This window comes from Microtus oregoni, unplaced genomic scaffold, assembly GCF_018167655.1.
Source record: "Microtus oregoni isolate MIOR12 unplaced genomic scaffold, Mior012 000026F_ref0000081, whole genome shotgun sequence".
Lineage (NCBI taxonomy): Eukaryota > Metazoa > Chordata > Mammalia > Rodentia > Cricetidae > Microtus > Microtus oregoni.
In genome coordinates this window covers 780,438-802,268 of record NW_024543085.1, presented here as the reverse complement: position 1 = coordinate 802,268, position 21,831 = coordinate 780,438, and the positions used below count along the sequence as shown (strand labels likewise).

The 21,831-nt window shown below is 43.1% G+C and overlaps 1 protein-coding gene across 1 annotated transcript in view; it reads left to right on the top strand.

Annotated features, from left to right (window-relative positions):
• Cdk6 (cyclin dependent kinase 6) overlaps nt 1-21,831 on the top strand; it is a 191,356-nt gene that overhangs the window by 138,420 nt on the left and 31,105 nt on the right. The window contains exon 5 of the mRNA XM_041675797.1: nt 5,201-5,310. Coding sequence (XP_041531731.1) covers nt 5,201-5,310 — 110 coding nt within the window. The remainder of the gene's footprint in view (nt 1-5,200; nt 5,311-21,831) is intronic.

The following is a 21,831-nucleotide window of genomic DNA, read 5'->3' as shown; positions in this document are numbered from 1 at the left end:
CCACCCAGTGTGAAGCCCATTGCCATTGCCACAGGTGAAAGGGAAGTGACCGCTAAGTAGAATATTGAACGGGAGCAGTTGATTCTGACGTGCTGGCCTTGGCTCTACTTTATCTTACAGTGTTATTGAACTGGTTCAAAAAAATGTGAATAGAGCTCAAAGCCCTTTAAACAGATATATTGACTTATGCAAACACCCTTGTACTTCCCATCAGCCCCCACCCCACTACCAAATCCACTCAGCACCTCTAGAGGCTGATAATACATGTAATGATTGTAATAAACATGGTGTTTGCTTTGGTCCAGCTGGCTCCAGCCAGACTCGCTAGTAGTTACCATTACTTGCTGGAAAACTGCAGTGTTACCTTTGGTAGCAACTTTGTCACAGATTTCTCAGCATTGATTCTTACACATTGAGCTCATTGCCTCCCATGACAGTGTGTTCAGATTAAGACTCAGCATTGTACATTGGCTTTTAAGGATATTTAGAACTATTGACTGCAGAGAACTAAAATTTAACGATATGTTTGGGAATTGTCTTTATTTCATGTAGTAAAATCAAGAAACATTTTTATTGGTACATTTCACTCTTTATAAAACTTTTGAATTAGTAATTAATGCCTTTCTGCTTGTACAGACTTAAACTGGTTGTACATTGGGTAGTTTTCCATCAGAATTTTCCACAGACAGAAATAAAATAATTCCTAAGAAAAACAAATTTGTATTTGCTGACAGAAAAATGTGTTAACTTCATTTTCAAAGACTTAAACTAGATTTGTTGGCAATAAAATATTTCAAATCATGCAGAATTTCAGGGTTTAAAATCATAGCAACTTAATGTGAAAATAGAAGGATTCTGAGTTAGACAGTATAGAATAGTCATATAAAATAAGATGCTAATGCTAGAGAGAGAGAGAGAGAGAGAGAGAGAGAGAGAATACTACATAAATCAGAGGATAACTTTTTAGAAAATGCTACCTTATTATAAAAAAGATGTTTTGCTACATTTAAATGTAGATGCTGAGACTGTTGGGACTATTAGTCTGTTTGAGAATTAAGTAGAAGGGTTAATCTTAAAAACTCAATTTCTCTTCCAAATAAATGCCTCTTTAGATAAATACGTTTAAGTAAGGTGTGAGCGTAATCTAATTCCTCTAACTTGTGCTTGGTGATAATTTGTACAGAGACTAAGCAAACCTTTGCTTGAGGGAAGCTGGAGAGTTTGAACTCTTTCCAGTTGAGTCTACCTCTTACGCCATACAGAGTGCCGTCATGGTCCGTGCTGGGAAGGCACAGCAATCTTTCTCTCAAGTCATGGTGCAAGGAAATAATTTTACACCAATGGCCACTGCATTTCTACAGTTCACAGACTTACCTAAAAAAAAAAATACCTCACAATTAAATGTTTGAAAATAAATTCAAAATCATGTCCACTAGTGGTTTAATTTCAGCCTGCCTTTACCTGTTGGTTCGTGGGTGTTTGGAAGTAAAAGTTCTCCGTGAGATTTCCAGGAGGATGCAGATCATCAGATAACCTCTACCCGGAATCCCAGCCCTTCTCAGTTGCATGTTTGGGGCCAGGCTACTCAATCATCTGGAATTCCCAGTTCTGAGCTCTGAAGGACAGCTCGCTCACTAAGCACACTGCCTCCCACTCAGAGCTCTGTGCGCATTCTCGTCTGTGTGTGGCTCCCCAGGCCCTGTGACAGACACCCACTCAAGCTTGATGCCCCTGCCATACAGACACTTTCTAGGCACACTATGTCCACACCTATATATAAATAACATTTTAACAAAAACCAGAACCTGTTGCAACAGAACTCAGAATTAGTCTCTCAACACTGTTCGTGGGTATCTTTTCTGTGTGAGCAGGATTACAAGATGAAAACAATCCCATTCTTTTTTGAGAGATAAATAATGCTCTTCTAGCAGTCATTACTCTGGCATAAACATCCTTAGGAATGACTGTTTGTTAGTAATATAAATATTTTTGAGAATGCTGGATCGAGAACGTGTACTATTCATTTTATAAATGTTGACTTACTATCTTTTCAAAGAGTTGTGACAGTTTGCAGTTTAAAGTTTCAATATATTGTTCTGCTAATTTCTCCAAATCACCCCCATCCAACCCCAGTACAATTTTCTTGAGCTATCTCATTTCTCTCCCCTGCCCTCCACTCTCCTCCCTTCCCCTCCCCTCCCCTCCCCTCCCCTCCTTTTCTCTCTCTCTCACACACACACACCACACACACACACAACACACACACACACACCACACACACACCACACACACACCACACACACACACCACACACACACCACACACACACACACACACCACACACACACACTCCCCCCCATCTTTGGCGGTTTGTATATCTTATAAATTGACTTTGCTTGCTGCTTTTCAGCTGTATTATTTTCTTTTTGATTAATAAAAGCCCCTTAAGCAGTATGATGCTAAATCCTAACCAGCTCCCTTGTGGGTATGTCAAACCCTATAAATCCGTCTCTTTCTGGACTTAATTTGGTGTTTTTGTCTTTGTCACCTTCTGGTTTATTTCTTTGGGCCAAGAGTTGGTTTTCTCCCCAACATCATTGTGTTTTTTTATTTGTCATATTAATATTACCTTTATCATGCGGCGTTTCCACATTGTTGTGATTTGTCATGCACTTGTTTAGGTTTTATGTTCTTCAACAGCAATATGTATTATTTTTCATTGCACAGCCTTTATATTTTTAATTTCTGTTTTACCTTATTTTATTGCTGAACAAATGTGTTGTTTTCTTTACATTTTACAACTGAATTAAGTAGGACTTGTATATTAGTCTATGTGTATCATCTGAATTCTCATTTCTTTACTAATATTGTATCACTGTAGATAAAATTTGCCTAAACTGTAAGGCCAAATGTGTATAAAATATAAAGGTTTAAAAAGTTTAGGGGGAGAGACTAGAGGAGGCAGTGACAAAGCTCAGACCTCCTTTAGAATTGGACAATTATGAAAAAGTGCAAGCACTTACAGACGTACAATCTTATTGGTAAAGGTTGTACTTAATGCAGAATGCTCTTCATGGCCCACAGAACAACAGCAGCGAGCAGGTGTGGTCATAAAGAAAACAAAATTAAAGCCAACGAAATAGGAATTGGACAAGTTACAGTTTCTGGTAATAAATAAAGTAACTCAGCCATTAAAATAATATGACTAGACTCTTGGCAGACCTGACAGATATCAAGACAGAAAATACAAGGCACACACACAAAATAGTTCAACTAACAAGCAATGAAGGTAAGGAAAGTGAGAAATACTGTGTGCAGATTTAAGACAATACAGCTTAAAATTAGAAGGGAGAGTTTATAGAGAAATCTTTGATCCTAATCAAACCAACTCATGAAGACCCATTCACCAAGAGGAAATTTACACAATTGCAAAGACACAGAGCTCTGTTGGAAGCAGCAGTGAATGTAGGGTGCTGCTGGCATGAGACTGGGCCCTGTGGGACAAACAGAACTCTCACACATGGAGAGGGGGAGAGGAAAAGCTTCGGAGATGAGAAAGCAGCAAGAACAAGTGTGTGACAGCAAGAGTTATAGGCTGTTAGATAGACTTTGGTGTTCAAACCCCACTCAGCATTTCCTTGATGTTAAAATAAGAGCCCTCCATCGGTGAGGTAGCAGAATGTCTGGACACCTTCGTTTCTCTCAAAGTTCTACAGATGGCCCCATTTACTGTCGGGGTTGAAAACAATGAAGCAGTCTAGCATTTGACTAGAGTATCAAGGATGTCAAGGCACCATGAAGATGCCAGAAAGAAACATATTAAAGCCAGGTGACAACCAAGACAGTTGGTCTTCCTTCAGTTTGTATTTTGTTTTTATTGCTATTATATTACCATAATTCTTCCAAGTTTTTGTTATTATTTTAAGATAGGGTCTCAACTGTGTAGCCTAGGCTGGTTTTAAAACTCATCATGATTCCCCCTGCTTCAGCCTCCCAGGTGCGCCGCCCTGTCTGTCATACAGTCTTCTCCATTAGCTATCAGCCAAGTGGGTGAATTTGAGGCAAAGCTTATGGGATGAAGAGGTGAGAGAACTGTAAGTGTTGCTGAATACTCACCCCAAGAGTTAAAGCAGCACCGTTTTGTTATTGCTCATAGTCTTGTAAGCTGACTGGACTCACCTCAGTAGTCTTTAGTCATCTGGGGGACAAACTGGTCTCAGTTGTCCAATATGGATGGCTCACATAGTTCTCAGCTGAGAGCCTAGCAGGCACTGATTGTCAAAGCATCTCTGTGAACTTCTCACAGAATCACTGCTGGGTCCTGAGAGGAAGCGTCTCAAGAGCAAACCCTCGAAAGAGCCCAGGCTGCAAACTACGTTATGAACTAGACTTGATAGCTTCAGACAGCACTGCCATGTTCTGTGGGTCAAGCAACTCACATTCATTGAAAGCTGAGTAAGCTCTATCCCGTGCGGAGAACAATGTATACATACAAGGAGAGAAGGAAATCGATGGGAGACATTTTTAGCGACTTGCAAACACCAAGATCAAAGCCCATGAAGCCAGTATATCAGGCAATCTATATAGTAACACAGACAAAACAATGAGGATAAGGGGATCTGAATTAGGTAAAATGTGTATTAAAGTATGTGAAAGATATTGATGGAGTATCTAACAATAAAGAGGACACCCTCATCTTAGATATCTGTCGCTTGCTGAAAGGGCAGTAGGGAAGCTTGTTTGGATTCCCCACAGTGTTGTAATAAGACCGGTTTTGACTTGGCCTGGGATGCTCTGTGCACTTCAGGGTCATCCTCCAGCAACCACTGGAGTCTCTTCGTTTTCTAACAACAGTGACTTGGGAATTGAGCCGTTGTTGTTTTTCGTGTGTTGTTTTGAAGTCTCAAGTGGGGGAGTTTTGTGATAAGAGTTTTGGCTTTGTTTTATTTTTTACTTACTTTCTGAAACTTGTGTTATTTGCCATTCCTCGTCCCATTGAAGACAGCCTGAAATGGGAGCCCAGGGTGTGCGGGGTGATGCAATTTCCTGGCCTGTGAGCACGTCCTATGCACTTTGTGTCTTTGTCATGCTGTTACCATGATGTATAGTGACTTGAATCTTGTCCGTGAGCCTCGCAAGATTGGCATGGAGTTTGACAGCTGGCTCCCTCACTCATGCTCAGACCCCTTCGCTCTTACAGGTTGTTACGCTGTGGTACCGCGCCCCAGAAGTCTTGCTCCAGGCCAGCTACGCTACGCCCGTGGATCTCTGGAGTGTCGGCTGCATATTTGCAGAGATGTTTCGCAGAAAGTAAGAACTCCATTTCTTCTTTGAACTGTCAGTCTTTACAGTGGCAGCATGGCGTTTCTGTCTCAGCGAGATCACGATTATTCCCACCAATGGGGATCTAATGCTCAGACAGGATTTTTGTGTGTTCTGTGTCCTAAGTGTTCACCACACGTTGGAGATGTTTTCAGCCCTGGTGAGAGAGCTATGTGATGCCCGGGGCCACCCCGCATGTGAAAGTAGTAGTTCACCTGATTTTTAGGTCACAGAAAATAGGCAAACAGTACAGTAAAGTTCTCTCAGAGAGCTAACCCTGATCTGTCCCTTTCTATTTTTGTTTTCCTACCAGGAGGTGAGTGAGGAAGTTGAAGTGTATTCCCACTGAGCATGTTCAGAATGTAGCTCTGCGTAGCTTCTTTTCTGAGGAAAGACGTGGTCAGCCATTGTGGCTTGCTCTTTCTGATAGCCAGGGGAAGTGTGTGCGGTGAGCTTTGCGAAGCTTCTAGACCCCAGCAGAGTTCACTGTCATTCACGGGACGAGCGGATTGTGGCAAAGACACACTCATGCTGGCCTGCTGCGTGCTGAGGACATAGCCAGAGTTTCTCCATAGTGTTTCCTTTTACTAATCCTTTATGTAAGAAGAAACTATGAATGTATGACAGCTAAGAAGTAGCAAAGATGTGGATTGAAAGGAAGCCTAGTAAATTCTAATCTAGTAATGTTTAAAACAGAGGGGCAGGAAAAATAAAAATTAGCCATCAACGAAACTGCTGTGACAACCCTCACCAGCGCTGGGATTGCATGTTCATCTATCGTGCCTGGCTTTTTATATTGGCACTGGAGGTGCCCGTGCTGCTAGGCAGGCACTTTACCAGCTAGGCTGTCTTCACCCTTCAGTATATTGTTTTGGGAAGGGTGGTCCCTGCCGCACTTCATCATTACTTGGGCTTTTCTTAGAAATGGGGATTCTTAGGATCCATCCTACATCTACGGAGTTGGGATTCTGGGGCTAGGTTCTACCTCTCTGTGTTTTGGCAAGCCCTGCACTTGATCCTAATAAGAACCAGGCTAAGAACCACGAGATCAGATGATGGTGTTGCCAGAAATAGGCAGTACTTGAAAATGTGTGTCTCCAGCACTCCCTTGAGGCTCTGATTCATTACTGAGTTGGGCCAGGAATCCTGTTTTTGAAATGTGCCCAGATGATTCTTTAAACCCACGAGAGTGGAGCATTTTAGGTTAAAAGCCAGAGATGGGATTAAGACCCAGAAGTAGAGGATGGTGAGAGTTAGGACAGGTGCCCCAGGCTATCTGGGGGATAACTTAATACTAAAGAGTCTATTTTAAAAAATGCCGATTGGAATTGTATTTATGAGTCTAGAATTTTCCTCAAACGTAAAAGCGGGGTTCCTGTTTTGGGGGTGGAGAGGTCAGTTGTTTTTCCACAATTAGCCATGACTGATTATTTTAAAAATCTGTTTATGAAGATGCTAAAAAAAAAAAGATAAAGCTTAAGATAATAGAATTGAGCATTTACTAGTAAGATATTGGCTACATTTTTAAGTCTTGAGTGTTACCCACCTTAGGAACAGTTCAGCCCCAAGTTGAACATATTTCCACCTAAGTCATTAGTGTGAATTGATAATTAGGTTCTCAGCCTAGCTTGAGGGCTCTTGAATAATTCGGAACATACATGAAACAGTATATTGCTAATTCATCAAATACCTTTTTCCTAGGGGAAATTTTCCTTCTGTATTCCAATCCAGCATGACAAGAACAGCAGTCTTCCCACCTCAGAATTAGGACTGAGAAAGGAGGCTCAAGAAAAAGCTTACTGGTGCTAGTGCCAATCTTCTACACTTTACTGGGAGAGTAAGAGACTGGGTAGAGACCCATTGGCTCCTCCGAGTATGGGCATGGGAAGTTCCCTTTCTCCTAACGGCACACATAAAGGTTGAGGGAGAAATAAGGGATTGAAGGAGGAAACAGTAGCAGAAACTGGGTCGGGTCCTAAAGATAAGCAGAGCAGATCTAGACCAAACAGCTAACCTTCCTAGGATCCCTTGCTTGGTTGGCCTTGCACATGGATGTAGGCTTTGATCTTTGTTTCTGCTCAGTTCACATTGCTATCCGTGTAATTTTACCCAGATGTCTGGGCATGGCCCAGTACTCTAGCATCAGCAGGATCCTGCTGGACTCCTGATGCTGTTGTACATCCTGTTGAGAACTCAAGCCCAGGATCCCGAAAGCATACTCATTGATTACTGTAGGGTCATTTAAGTTAGGGAATATTGATACCTGTCCATTTTGTGTTCCTACTTGTTGCAGAGGCAGTAATTTCTACATCATATTATCTTTATTACCTCCATTGTTTTTTGCTATATCCTTATGGACGTTTTACTCCCATTTACTTAGCTTTTTTACTACCCTAAACCAGCTTACTTTTTTATTTAGCCTCACCATAAACAAAAATATATAAAGCTATAGCTTTGGTAAATTGGTCATTTGTCTGATAGACATTAGAATTTATATAAATACCAAGATCATTAGAAAGCAGTCCACGTCTACCCTCTCTAAAATGACCTCACATGTCACCAGCTGAGAGTGCTCAGTTTCAGAACCCTGTAATACAACTCCTCCACGATGAAGAGATGACCGTCATAAGTCCTAGTGAAGGGTGTGTGATGGTGGCGCATCGATAAGCAGAGCTGGCTTAGGAAGGATGGGGTGTTGTGGGAAGAATTCTCAGTGAAAGTTTGAAAGTCACATCCTATTTATTTATATATATCTTTGAGGAATAATCGTTCTTGCATAGCAAAACTTGCCATCCTTTATAACCTGGGGAGAAGAAAATAAACCAAGGGAATTAGTTAAACACCCATGTTCTGACAGGCCCATGCTCAGGACCTTCACATACATTATCTCACCAGGCCCCGTTCCGAGGCTCAGTACCCAGAGGGTAGAGATGTGGACTCTTTCCAAGTAGAGTGAATACCTTACTCAGGAACACCAGCTATTACATGGCAGAGCCAGGTCAGAATCAAAGCCTGCCTGACACTGTAGCATTGATTTTTCTGCTCTGTCATGTTTTTGCTCCTGACATTACTAAACATATAAAGCCTGTATTTTTTTTTCTAGAGTATTTTATCTATTACTAAAAGAGAACAGCAATGATATTTTTGAGGTGAAAAATCAGATCACACAGTCAATGACCTCGATTTCTGGTCTCCTTAACGCTGGAAAGATTGATTGATTAACATTATCAAGAGATGCATGCTTTCTATTCTAAAATTGATACCTAGAAAATACAAGCTCGATAAAGAAGTCTTAGAGCAGCAAGTTAAATGCCATTTGTCACTATCTGAGTAGTTTAATAACTGCCTGCACTGGTCCACAGAAGCATTCTACAAGATGGATTAGAGCTGGATTTTTCTTAATCCTCCTTCCCTGGTTCTTTGTAAGTGACCCATCTTAATGTCACATTGAGTTGTTTTTTACACTGAAACCGTTGGGAATGTGATCAGCAGTGGAAATGATGGGAGGGTTAGTGGGAGACAAGGGGAGATGGGGTGCCATTTAACTCTGTGGTGAAATAAGTTAATTATTTCAGCTCTCCACTATCTGTTGGTTGCCTTGTGGTCTTGACTAGAACTGTTAGTTTATGGTTTGAAAGTCACAGGGTTTTCCAGGTTAAAGCAAAGTCATAAAAAGAGAGTGCACATTACAAAAGAGTAAAATTTGCTACTGATTCTCTGAATATGGAGATTGTGGTGAACAGATAATGATTCTTAGAAATACTCGGTTGTCAGCTGATCCTTAGCTACAAAATGCCAAATTCCATCTAGAAGAATATAACAAATACAGTCACTGTTAGCAGGAAACAAACAAGACTTCATGGTTTCATGGCCCCTCGTCTGGTGGCCTCTCTGGACTTGTCACTGATTTCTGTGAAGTAATTGCCCGGGAGTCTTCTGTGACTCGATGACCAGTGAGAAAAATGTCAAAAACATTACTGAGTGCCTTGCCAGTTCTTCCATTGCTTGCTTTGTTGGTGGGTCCCCATCTCTGACTACACTCCTAGCAACATCAAGGAAATGAAGTACTTAACTCACTGCCCTAAATGCCCAAGCCTCAGGAGGTGAGAAAACCTGTCACCTCAGGCTGAGGCGACATCTGTAAACAAGTGTGCAGGGCTGGACTTTCTGACACCCCTCTCCTTGGTCTTCTTTTAAAGAATCACCTGAATGCATTCTCTTGGGTAAGGAAATACCCAAGATGGTACCCAGATGAAGGGGCCCAGTCTTGGCAGAGTGATGGATATATCCAGGAGAGTTCTTCCTGGGGCAAGAAGACACTCTCACATATGCTTATCCTGAGACGCTACTGGATCTGGTTCTGCAGCCTGTTTCACGGCTCTCCAGCCTCCTAAACATCTCCTGGCTCTGTCTATGGGCTTGTCCACAGCTGGGACTTTATCTTCTCCTGTCTTCAGCTGTCCTGTTGCCACGCCATCCTCTCTTCCTTCTCATATTCCCGTCTCTGTTCTCAGCAGCCAGCACCTCCATTCTGGCTCTTTCCACCCTGAATCTCAGAATCCTTTTTCTGCAACAAATCCGTTACCCGAGACTTTGCCTCATGGTGCCATCGTGAGAACAGCTTTGTGTGTGTGTGTGTGTGTGTGTGTGTGTGTGTGTGTGTTTCCTGTCCCCTCCGAGATCCACTGCTCTGGTAGTGATTGTGCCAGTCTCAACATGTTTGTGCTTTTGCTTCCATACTCCCAACTCCAAGTCTTAATTGTATCAACCAACCAGAAAATTTTAGCATGGAGCCACACTACAGAGCGAGAAAGAATGCCACTTACGGCTGTGACTTCACATGCTGGCAGACAGAACAATGTAAAAGTCCAGTTGGCTCAAGCCAGTAGCTCAGCTTTTATTTTCTGTTTCCACCAACCAGCAGTAAGCATTCAGAGACTCTTGAGATGAATTTTGGATTTTCATCCTTTCTCAGGGATGTCTCTGAAGGAGCATCCTCTAGAGTAGTGCTTCTCCACCTCCCTAACACTCACCTTTAACACAGTTCCTCATGCTGGGGTGATTTTTCGTTGCCACTTCATGACTGCGATCTTGGTACTGTTATGAATAGTAGTATAAATGTTTTTGGAGATAGAGCTTTCCCAGGGGTTCACAACCCATAGCTTGAGACCTACTGGTCTAAACTGTCCATGATTAGAAAGAAATTTCTGCCTCCAGACATCAAGAAGGGCACCTCGAGCCCATACGCTTGCTCAGTGCCTCCTAGCAGGCTCCTGATAGGCATGTCCGGTCTCCTCTAGTCCCCTTCCCTTGGCAGACCGTCTGTTGGTACTCATGATAGGCATGTCCGGTCTCCTCTAGTCCCCTTCCCTTGGCAGACCGTCTGTTGCTACTCATGACCCTGCTGACCCCACACTCGTGGCTGTGCATTCTGTCTCACCTCCGTTGGTTGAGATGATTGCAGCTATCCAAGGACGTGCCTTCTCTCCCTTCCTCTCAGCAGAGTAATCTGCTTTCTGCTTCTCTTGCTTCTGTCAAGGCAAATCCCTAGACCCGTGCTCTTGGCGTTTCATTTGTGACCTTCTTCTGGTTTAGTAGAGGCTCCATTTACCAGTTCTCAACTCCCCACCCTGTAAACGATCTGGCTTCTGCTTTGTCCTCCCCTTCGCGGACACACGTCTCTCAAGAATACACATACATAAAGCGGCCCCTTCGCCACTGGCTCACCCTTTAGTCCTTTCCAGTAACAATAATGGTAGGTCGGAACCAGCAGGATGGCTCGGTCAATAAAGGCATTTGGCTTGCAAACCCGACTTTGATCCTCAGAAAAACCAAATCCGCAAAGTTGTCCCCTGACCTACGCGTGTAAGTCTCCCTACACACATCCCTATGTACAATAACAACGAATAAACTGATGGTTTGTGAAGTGATGGGTAATGGTTAGGTTACTTACCGTGAGTCACCTGCTGCACCCAATGGTTCCAACTGCAGTTCCGTGCCAATCTCAGAGTAGCTTCATGGTCTTCCGCTGCCACCTCACTTTAAAGGTGCAGCTTCGAGGCCAGCAAGGTTGAGTCGTGCAGAGCACCACAGCGAGTCTCCTCAGTGATGAGAAGAGGTTCTGAACCTAGTTGTATCTGCCGCCAAGTCCCTCTGACACCTCCCTGCACCCAGGGACTTGCTTGGTGTACAGCTTGACACCTGAGCCTCTGGATGTCTCCCCTCTCGTTCTGTGCAACCTGCCTGGCTGCCTGATGGTGACGAGCACATTCCTGCCTACCCTGCCTCTGTCCCTTCATCAGCCTCTTTTCATCTGCCATGTCATAAAGCTACATTTTCAAATGTAGATGAAGATGACCCTCAGGTGGACTCCAGCACCATGAAAACCCTGACAGTTTTCTCTGCCACCCTCCCGAAGGTACCTCTTCCTTAGGGGCCTCTCAGACCTGCCTCTTCTCCCTTTGTTCTGGTGGAGTGCACATCTGCCACGGGGGTCCGCAGAGTCACCTGCGACCCATCTTCATCTTTCTTCGTCCGTGTTCTGTGGGTTGCCTACGCTGGGTCTCAGGCCTCACCCTTTCCAACACCAACTCTGTCCCCCTGACATAGGTCTTTTTTTAACACTCACTGTCTGGGACAGTCACTTGGCCAAACCTGCTTCTCACCAACTTGTGTCTGTGATGAATCCATACTCCTATAAATCACATATTCACAAAACTTAGCCCAAGTAATGTAGGATTATTGGGCTTCAAGATGTTTTTTAAAAATCCCCTACTTTATGTGGGCCTTGTCAAGATTTCATTATTCGGCCCTACAGTGTGTCTCAAGATTTTCCTCCCTAGAGACCTCTGTCTTTGGAGTTGGAGAGATGGTTTGGTGGTTAAAAACTCCTGCTGCTCTTGCTGTGGACTCAGGTTCAGTTCCCAACACCCACATAGTGACTCCCAACTGTTCATAATCCTGCCTAGGATATCCCATGTCCTCTTCTGGCACTAGGCATACACATGATATATACATAATATTAAAGTTTTTTTTTTTAAATATTATAAACCCTGGCCCTTCTGTTCCTAGCACCCACCTGCCTTCCTCCATCTTCTGCAGAAGTACCAAGAGCTGCCTCCTTCAGGAGGAATCCACTGTAGTTTGCCTCTTACCCCACAGTCCTGTCTGCCGCTGTCTTACTGAACCTTTCTCTGCCATGTTCTTCCTGAATACACTGGTCTTCCACCGTAGGTGCAATAGGAAATCGGGGTCATAGAATTCTTTCATGGGCCCAAAATTCCCAGTGTGTGCTCCAGCCCTTCCAGCTTTGTGACTGAGGGTAAGCCATCGACCTCGAGACCCTAATGTCTTCTAGAGTTTGCTGTGGCTCAGAGTCCTCAGATACTTCCTGCGTACAGTCCCTCGCTTTCCTCGTTCTGACTGTAGCGGGCTTCTGAAATCTTAGTGTATGTAATGTTCACAGTTAACACCATCATACTTTGCCCCTGTGGAAACACATCTTGGGTATCAATTCACGTTTATAAGCTGATGTTTATCAACACCAGCAGATCGTCCCCCAGTGTGGTCTCTTTAAACAGTGCTTGCACCTTGGAAGCCTCATTGTCTGCGATCTTGCTCCATACACCACTTTCAGAAACAAGAACTGTCAAGGGAAGGGTTGAGTTAGTGGATCTAGATAGCAGTTTGCTGTGTTTCTTAAAGAACAGCTTGGTTGTAAAATGCCAAGTGACTCTGAAGTATAAAGTAGGAGTTTTCTTTCTCATACTCATATCAACCCCGGGGTAACCCCCTGAGCATACTTTCCTATCTTTATTATAAATTTAGAAATATGTGGACATATGGCTATTAAAACTGTAGACATACCTTTCTGTAAAGAAAGAAATAGTTGCACACTAAGCCAATCAAAAGCTTGCTGTCCATTTAGTTCACGACTTGGCTATAATTTTAAAAAGAAGTTAACAATAATGTCCCTTTGATAAACAAGAAAAGTTTGTTTGTTCAGTTGTTTGGAGCACTATTATAAACAATGTAGCTGTAAAAAAATGGGGGGCTTATTTTTATAGAACACTGATCCAAGTATTTCTGTATGATGAATTGCAGAAGCAAAATTACAGAGTCAGATAACAAACATTTAAAACGTCTGCTAAATAAACAAAATTACCCTCGAAAGGCTTAAAGTCTGTTTTGATTGAGATTTCTGAAAATTAGCAAAGATTATCTTAGAGCTGGGGTGTAGCTCAACAGTAGATGACCTGGCCCAGCACATGTGATGTCTGTGAGGCACTTGGTTCAATCCTCAAGTTCCCCAGAAGGATATAGATTGTGAAGAATCAAACAAAATGGGAATGCTGTGGAATCTTTGGTTACCTCATCTACCCAAAACAACTCCAACTGAAAACACGTAAATTTGGTAATTTCTTACGAAGCCGTTATAAAGTCTGGTGATGCATGAGAGAGCTGTGACATTCACTGTGGGTTTCCTTTTTAATCAGTTGGGCAATGGAAGGGAAGGAATCTTCCTTTCTGCCAATTAAAAGGAAAAATGTAGGTGAATCCCAACAGATTCTCAGAGGGTTTTTCGCGGCCCAGGGCAGCCCTGAGACAATCCCAGAACGTTACAGTGTCTGCTTGGAGGACAGTGTGATGGACTCCGATCACCCTCCCTTCGTTGGTAGTCCCAGGTGATGCCCTTACTTTTTAGCCCGCCAGTTTTGATTTGTGGATCTGTACTGTACAGTGACTCTAGCCTCCATCAGCCACTCCTAGATAGGAAAAGGCTCAAACTCAGTCTCAAACCTCAAGACTGAGGTTGGATAAAAATAATTCATTTGAAGCAAGGAGGCACCCACTCTTAATTATAAAATACTTGCAGAGAAAGGGAACATTGGGTGCATGGAAGTCAGTCTTACCAGTTTTACCTTTAGTGGGTGGCAAAAATCTCCTCACCTTCTCTAATAGATGAACATAGGATGCTTCATAATGATAGAAACCAAAAATTTTCCGACCTGTGCCAAGAGTTGTTCGCTGCACCAATGAACCTCTAATCCATGTTGAATCTGGCCTTGGCAGCTCCTTGAAAGCAAGATGTATTGGTTGTTTTATAACATTCACGCAAATTTCCTAGACAGGATAATAAAGGGGAGTAAATCATCTAATCTTAGATGAATGTTAAGGTCATTAAGATATGCCCACAGAGTTTCCTTTACGTGGTGCTAACGTTACAGCAGATGTTGAAGTGTGGCAAAAGATAGGTAGTGCTAACAATCGGGCGCTGCATCGGGCTGCTGCTGTGTTCTTTGTCTGGCACTCAAAGTCCTCTGGGTACCAGATCCCTTCTGCCTCCAGTCTGGTCTTCCCCTCAAACGGCAGAGGTGGCATTTAACAACTCCAGTCGGCTGAGAATCATTGGGCATTTTCTTATAAATACTAGCGCTTCCTTTCCTCCCTCCCTTCACCTTTTCTCCTCTTCCTCATCCCTCGCCTTTTCCCTCTTCCTTTTTCATCAGCTCCTTCAGTTGCTCTCTCCTCTCTCATCTTCTTATTTTGACCATTCAAAATATAGCATATCCAGCATGATCGCATACCCCTGCCTTCTCTGATAGCGCATGATCGTTTCAGGGTGTGTGTCTGTGTGTCTTGCACCAGTTTCCTTTGGAAATTTAAGCATACAGATCTAATAAGATTAAGAGCTGTTGGGCTGGAGAGATGGCTCAGTGGTCAAGAGCATTACCTGCTCTTCCAAAGGTCCTGAGTTCAATTCCCAGCAACCACATGGTGGCTCACAACCATCTGTAATGAGGTCTGGTGCCCTCTTCTGGCCTTCAGGCATACACACAGACAGAATATTGTATACATAATAAATAAATAAATAAATATAAAAAAACTAAAAAAAAACATTAAGAGCTGTTGCCTATTTAAGTGTGCATTCATGCAACACACACATACAACAAATGGCAGCCTGAATTTGTTATGTGTGTGGTCCTGTCTCTGCTGAGAGGTCCATGGTACTGTGAACTTACCTCTACCACCTGAAATAAAGAGGTCGGGCTTCCAGAGGAAGAGAGGGTTATCTGCAGGTGAAAGCAGATGTAAGAGCAATAGTATTCCAAACATGGAGGATTACTAAAATATAATAACACCTCAGAAAGCAGGAAATGTGAGTTCCAAAAATTTATATCTGCACTGACTACAAAGAGCTTGGATGGATAAATTGCTTCTCTTAGAATGGGGAAAGAGAAAAGTAAAATGTAGAGTGTCATTTGCTAGTCTGCAATTCCACTTCTGAATGTTTTTGCAAGAAAAGAGGAACAGCCTGACAGAGCAATGGAAAGACATCACAGGGACACGAGACTGGCTCTGCACCTAGCCTAGCATGCCCACCACTCCTGAGTTGTGGCTCCCGTCACATGAAGCTCTGCTTTCATGGTTGCCTGGTTTTTAGGGCACTGGCCCTGGCAGTACTCAGTCAAGCTCTCCAGGGTCTGGTTGACCAAAGCTACATTCTTCTCATTGATGTAGAGCCCCGGCATCTTAGAAAAGGGGAAGAGAAAAGTAAAAGAAAAAAAGTGCAACTTTGGGAAGACTACTAAGAAAGACAAAGCAAACTTTCCAGAGATTCAAAGGAAAGAAAATTCAGAAAAGTGTAATTATTCAGAAAAATAATCAAAAGAAAATTGCTAAAAATCATTAAAGTAGCACAAAAACAGCCAGACAACTTCCTGTAAAACAGAAGCTAAAGCCACATGGATCGCACATCCTCTGTTTGTGCAGAGCTGAAAAGAGGTGAAGAAGATACGAATTGTAAGGGAGCCAACTGCTGGGACCAAGTGTGGTGGGGTGAGGAGTAAAATCAGTGTAACGGGAAATAGGGTCACAGCACTAACAACCAAGGGTTTCAAACGGTGAAATAATGCCAGATATGAAGTAGGAACCTGGACGAGCTGATGACCATGAAGTAGCAATCAAGACTATTAACAAAGAAACAGTTCCCAACCTGAAAAAAGGCTTGGCCATGCAGAGAATTCCACGCTGTGCGTGGACGATCACCAACTCTAACCATGAGTGTGGAAAACACAGTTCAAATCAACTAGAAAATCGGCTTTCAGAAGTTATCATTTCAGTTCTGGGTGGGCTTCAGGGCTGGATTACTGCGGAAGCTGCCACTCGTGCCTGTCTTGGCATCTTCAGATTCTATCTGCACTCAGAGCTGAGTTGATGCAGTCGTACAAGACTCCCATTGCCCACCAGAGTGCCTGGATAGTGGACTCAATCTTCTGTCTAAACATCAGTCTCGAGATTCTTCCTCAGGACTGCTTGTGACGTCTATCTATGCTTAACCTGCTGACCAAGACAGAGTTTAAGGACTACACAGTTCCTTGTATAAGATAAAGAAGGAAATGATTACAAGGGACACAACCGATGGAATTCACTTCAGAGACCAACACAGCACGTCCAGGGAAGAAAAATGCTCACAAGGATCAAATAAATTCATTTCAAAGTTTTACAAGAAAAGATTTTAAAAGCCCAAGCTGGCCTCTCTTTCGTTTCTCTGTAGTTCTCTTTTGTTTAACCAGCAGCCCGTTGAGACTAAAGAAATCTTCATGTGTTTGTGGAGGCAAAAGGAAAATCTGTAGCTGAAGGCAACTGCGTTGTCTTAAGTGTAGGAAGGCAGCAGAAAGTTTCACATTCTTGAGGGTTCCATGACTGTGTGTTTGTGGATTAAATATCAACTGGAGGGCTGGTCAGATGACTCGGCCAATAAAAGCACTTGTTGCCAAGCCTGTTGACCTGAGTTCAAATCCCACGACACACCCTAGGAAGGTGAGGGCCAGCAGGCGGAAAGTGGTCTTCTGTCCTCCATGTTTGTGCCCTCCCAACCCACACACAGAGTAAATAAATGGATGTAAAACTTTCAAGTATTAGTTGGACGTATTTGAGATAGCTGAGGGGAGTGGCAAGACTAGAACTTGGAAACACAATGGCATGGTGTGATGGATGTCAGGTGAGCCTGTCCTGGGACCCGGCACTCACCTCTCCACCCAAGCTCTGGGGAGAATCAGGACTGGAGCAGACCTCACCTGCCTGTACTAGTCATAGTAATGACACTGTCGGAATGTGGTTGGGTGAGGGTATTTTTCAAAACAACGTCTGGATGAGGCTTAAAAGCAAATAATTTCATTATGACTTATTAGTCCTTATTATGAGAATAACCCTGTAATTGGACGTCAGAAATTCCCCCCCCCCCAAAAAAAACCCTCAGGCAGAAGTGTACCATCAGATTTAAGGTCTAATTAAATATGACTAAAGTCATTTTTAGCCCGCCAGTAACTAAAAAAGCAACGTTCTCTCTGAAGACCTTTTTAAAACACAGAGAAGAAGACTAGGTCCAAATCAAAAGCTAAAGATGAGCTAGAAAGGGAGACGAGTGAGATGAAGACAGAATGGATCGTCAGGTCGCAGCGTTCGGAAGGCTGGCAGCCAAGGGTAAACACTGAAACTTACAGTTCGGGAATTCAGAATATACAAGCACATGAAGTTCGGCCTTTGGGAGAAATTTTCCTTGTGCTGGTATTATTTCTGGCATCTTTCTCATAAATTTCTCCCTTTAAAGATCATCTATGCTAGCACAAAAATCTAATTAATATTCAACATGAGCGAAATTTGTTAATAATATCAATACAGTTTATGAAGTATTGAACCATAAAAGCATTTGTGTTCTCGTAATATGAGAATGCTCTTAATATCTTATTAGAGTTATTTAGAGGTTACATTGAAGTTTCCCTCAGACCTTACCCATTGTTAAGGTATTGACATAATTTCATGCTCATTGCTGAAGAGTCCCAGCCAAGTGAAGGTGTGAGAGTATAAACCTTAGAATAGGAAGATGGACCCAGTCTAACCATGAAATAGATAGATAGACAATAGACAGAGAGAGGGGAGGGGGATAGGGAGGAAGGAAGAGAAGGAGGGAGGGAGGGAGGAACTTTCTCAGAGCAGAGGCAGAGGAGAACATTGGAGTGGTTACAGGATAAATTGAGCTGGATGCCCAGATGTGTAGGGGACACATCAGGAACTAGAGAGAGGCTGCTAGGCATGAAGAACGAGCCCTGGCTTATAGCCAGCAAGAAATCAGTCAGTTTTGTAACCACATTCATTTGACTTTAGCCAACAACTGGACCAAAATAGGAAGTACGTTTATTCCTACGATGTGTGGAATGAGCCAGTTCTGCTGCTAACTTGATGTCAGAGCTAAATGAATAACCAACTGAGCCAAGTGCCTGGGACGCAGGCTTCCACCCACGCAGAACTGTGGGATGGCACAAAGCTAATTACAGCAACAATAGGAAGACAATAAACAAAGGTGGGAAATAATGGCAGCAACAAAAATCCCAGCAGGACACAAAGGAATAAACAGTAAACATTTGAGACCATGCAACACAGAATGGTTTGTCACTTGATGTTTGGCTGAGAATTGTTTGCATTGTAAGGAACTCCAGATCTGAGGCCAGGAAAACTCCCAAGGGCCTGCGCTCTGCACCCAGCTGAAAGCATAGATGAAGAAACTGGGCATTTGGGAGAGGTAGGAATGTGTGTGTGTGTGTGTGTGTGTGTGTGTGTGTGTGTGTGTGTGTGTCATCTTGTAGGGAATACTTTAGAGATGGGCCACATCGACAATGGAGCCTTACTTAAGAGTGGGGGTAAGTGTTTGGTACTACTTGTTTGTTTAAAGTTGGTATTGTATATAGTGTATACAGTAACCAGTCAGTGAGAGGAAGATTGTTTTGTTGATGCTATTCCATTTGTGTTTTATCTCTGTTGCTTCATGTTTGTTGAGCTCTAAAGACTACTTTCTTACACAAATCTTCATCCCAACATGAAGATACAGTATGAATTATTTCAGCACATATAAACGTGCTAATGTACACTGTAATTCCAAAGGTAACTAAACACAGAAGCTGACATGGTGATACCAGACTGCCAGGGTTTAAATCTCAGCCCCTTTACTAGCGTTGTAGGCATGGACCAGCTACTTAGCTTTCCTGTATCCACTTCCCCTTTCAGTGAAAATTGATATTGTTCCCTTGTTTATTATGGGAATTCAGTCTAAAAAATACCCTAGCTAGCTCATAGCTTTGAGAAGAGGACTGTTTATGATTATAGTTGTTGTTCCTTCCTGAAACACGCAAATACTCCAGCAGCTGGAACCCTCTGGCTCCTTAGACTCATGAAGTCTAAATGGGACATGGTCTAAACATTCTGTATGGAAGAACCAAACCAGGACATCAGCCGCCAGTCACCCTTCCCCCACCCTCAACTGCCCCTCTACCCTTACTTTCCACTTGAAATTAGTGAAACTTTATACCTAATATTGACATTTGGGACAACAGCGGACACTTTAAAGCTCAGAGAGTCATGAGAACACAATACTTTAAAAACCTACATCCTAGCCAAGCAATTTTACCCAGGCAGTGGTGGTGCATGCCTTCGATCCAAGCACCCTGGAGGCAGTCTGGTCTACAGAGTGAGTTCTAGCATAGCAGGACTGGGCTAAAACAAAACAGAAAGATCTTGTATCCAACAATGGAGAAAAGAAAATAAAACCAAACAAACAAACCTATATCCCACCACCAAACTTGAAAACCTGAAAGAAATGGATTGATTTCTAGATGCATATGGTGTACTGAAATAGATTAAGATAAAATAGATAATAATTTAGACTGATTACATTCAATGAGATGAAGCAATAATTAAAATTCTTCCAATGGAAACAATGCCCAGAGAGCCAGATGGGTTCAGTACAGAATTCTCGCAAACCTTCAGAGAACCAACATGATTCTTCCTCAAACTATTTCACAGAATATAAAAGAAGAAAATTTTCCAAATTCTTTTTTACCCTAACCCCAAACCAGACCAAAAACAAGAAAAGAATCCATAGGCCAAAATTTCCAGTAAACATATATTAAATATTTTCAATAGAATACTTGCAAACTGAATTCAGGAACACACTAAAACCAGTTTCATCACTTTTAATTTTACATTCTCATAAAGCATTTAGTAAATGATGTAAAAATTAAATAAGCATTAATTCAGTGTTGGCCTTAGCATTATTTCTCTAATGTTCACACTTACGTAGTCAGTCAACTTGCCTCGTAGGACATGAAACTAAACTGGGATCTTCTCAATGAGTGTGAGCGGATGCTTATGCCAGGCACTGAGGGAGTTAGTCGAGAAGCAAAATCTAAGGACTTAGACTCCATGAGCAAGAGCAGCAAAACGAACAGGCCAGAGCAGGGGTCTGTGAGTGCTGCCCTATGCGACTGAGACTTTTCAACTAATAACAATTTCCAGAGCTACACTAGAATGATAGAGACTTTGGAGTTGTTCCACTGACTGATTAGCAAGGACTTCCTGAGGCATGCCACAGAAATAGTGCGTTCTTAAGGAAGCGAGGCCCCGGCTGCAGTGTGATTGGGAAGCCGGTGCTCACAGGCACATTCCTCGTAGGACTGTCAGGGCTGCAGCCCTATGGGAGCCACACTTAGAGGCACACACAGCTTCAGTGAGCGAAGCCGAAACTGGAAGCCCAGTACGGAGTCTCCATTAGGTAAAGAAGCTGAAGAAAAGACTTGGGAGGTCATCCAATGTACTCATAAATTCCAGCTATTACCAAAGACGAAAGGGAAGCGAGAGGCATGAGGAACAATAGGAAGGAGTGTTCCCCAGCAACACCCTCCCACGGGCCTCTTGACTTTGTGGGTGGAGCAGCAGGGCTGCCCAGATGGCAGAGCCAGCCTGGAGAGGAGCTTCCTTGCCCTTAGACCTCTTTAGGAAATCCTCTTTGTGATGGAGGCTTCTCCATGAGACTGTGGGGATCCCTCCCAGCACCCCAGAAGCTCTTCTCAACAGCAAGAGAGAAACTGCATATTGGAGGAAGCTCAGGCCATACTTTATTTTGCAAGCATTTACCTATCTTCCTTTTGCCGATAAAATGCTGGTAACTTGATACCCTGAGAACAAGATAAGTCTCGTCATTTTTCCTGTGTGGGTTTGCTGGGGAATGACATGATGGTTTTGACTGCCTTTAAAAAACAGGAAAGGGCAAATTCATGATGTTGTTGAGCCTGGGAACAATAAACGTGGTTTAGAAAATGGACGAGAGGCTTGAAAACACTGCAGAATCCAAACCGAGGAAACTCCTTCCCAAAGAGATCCATTTTAGATTCACAGTTGAGCTGGACGCATTGCCTCTTGCTATTTGAGTACTTGGGTGTCAGGGGTAGACTGTTAGTTTCCATGCCAGGGCTCATAAAATGAGATTTGTCATTCCTTGCAGACAGGTGGTCCTGCTGCTACACACACACATCTGACTGGCTGCTGGCCTTGGGCACGGCAGCATGCCGCTGTAGCACAGGTCCCTGTCACTGACAGCCTGGGCTGGGGTGTCACAGCTTTGGCTGGTCGGGGTGATGATCCACACAGTGTCAGTTCTGTGCTAGGAGATATCGG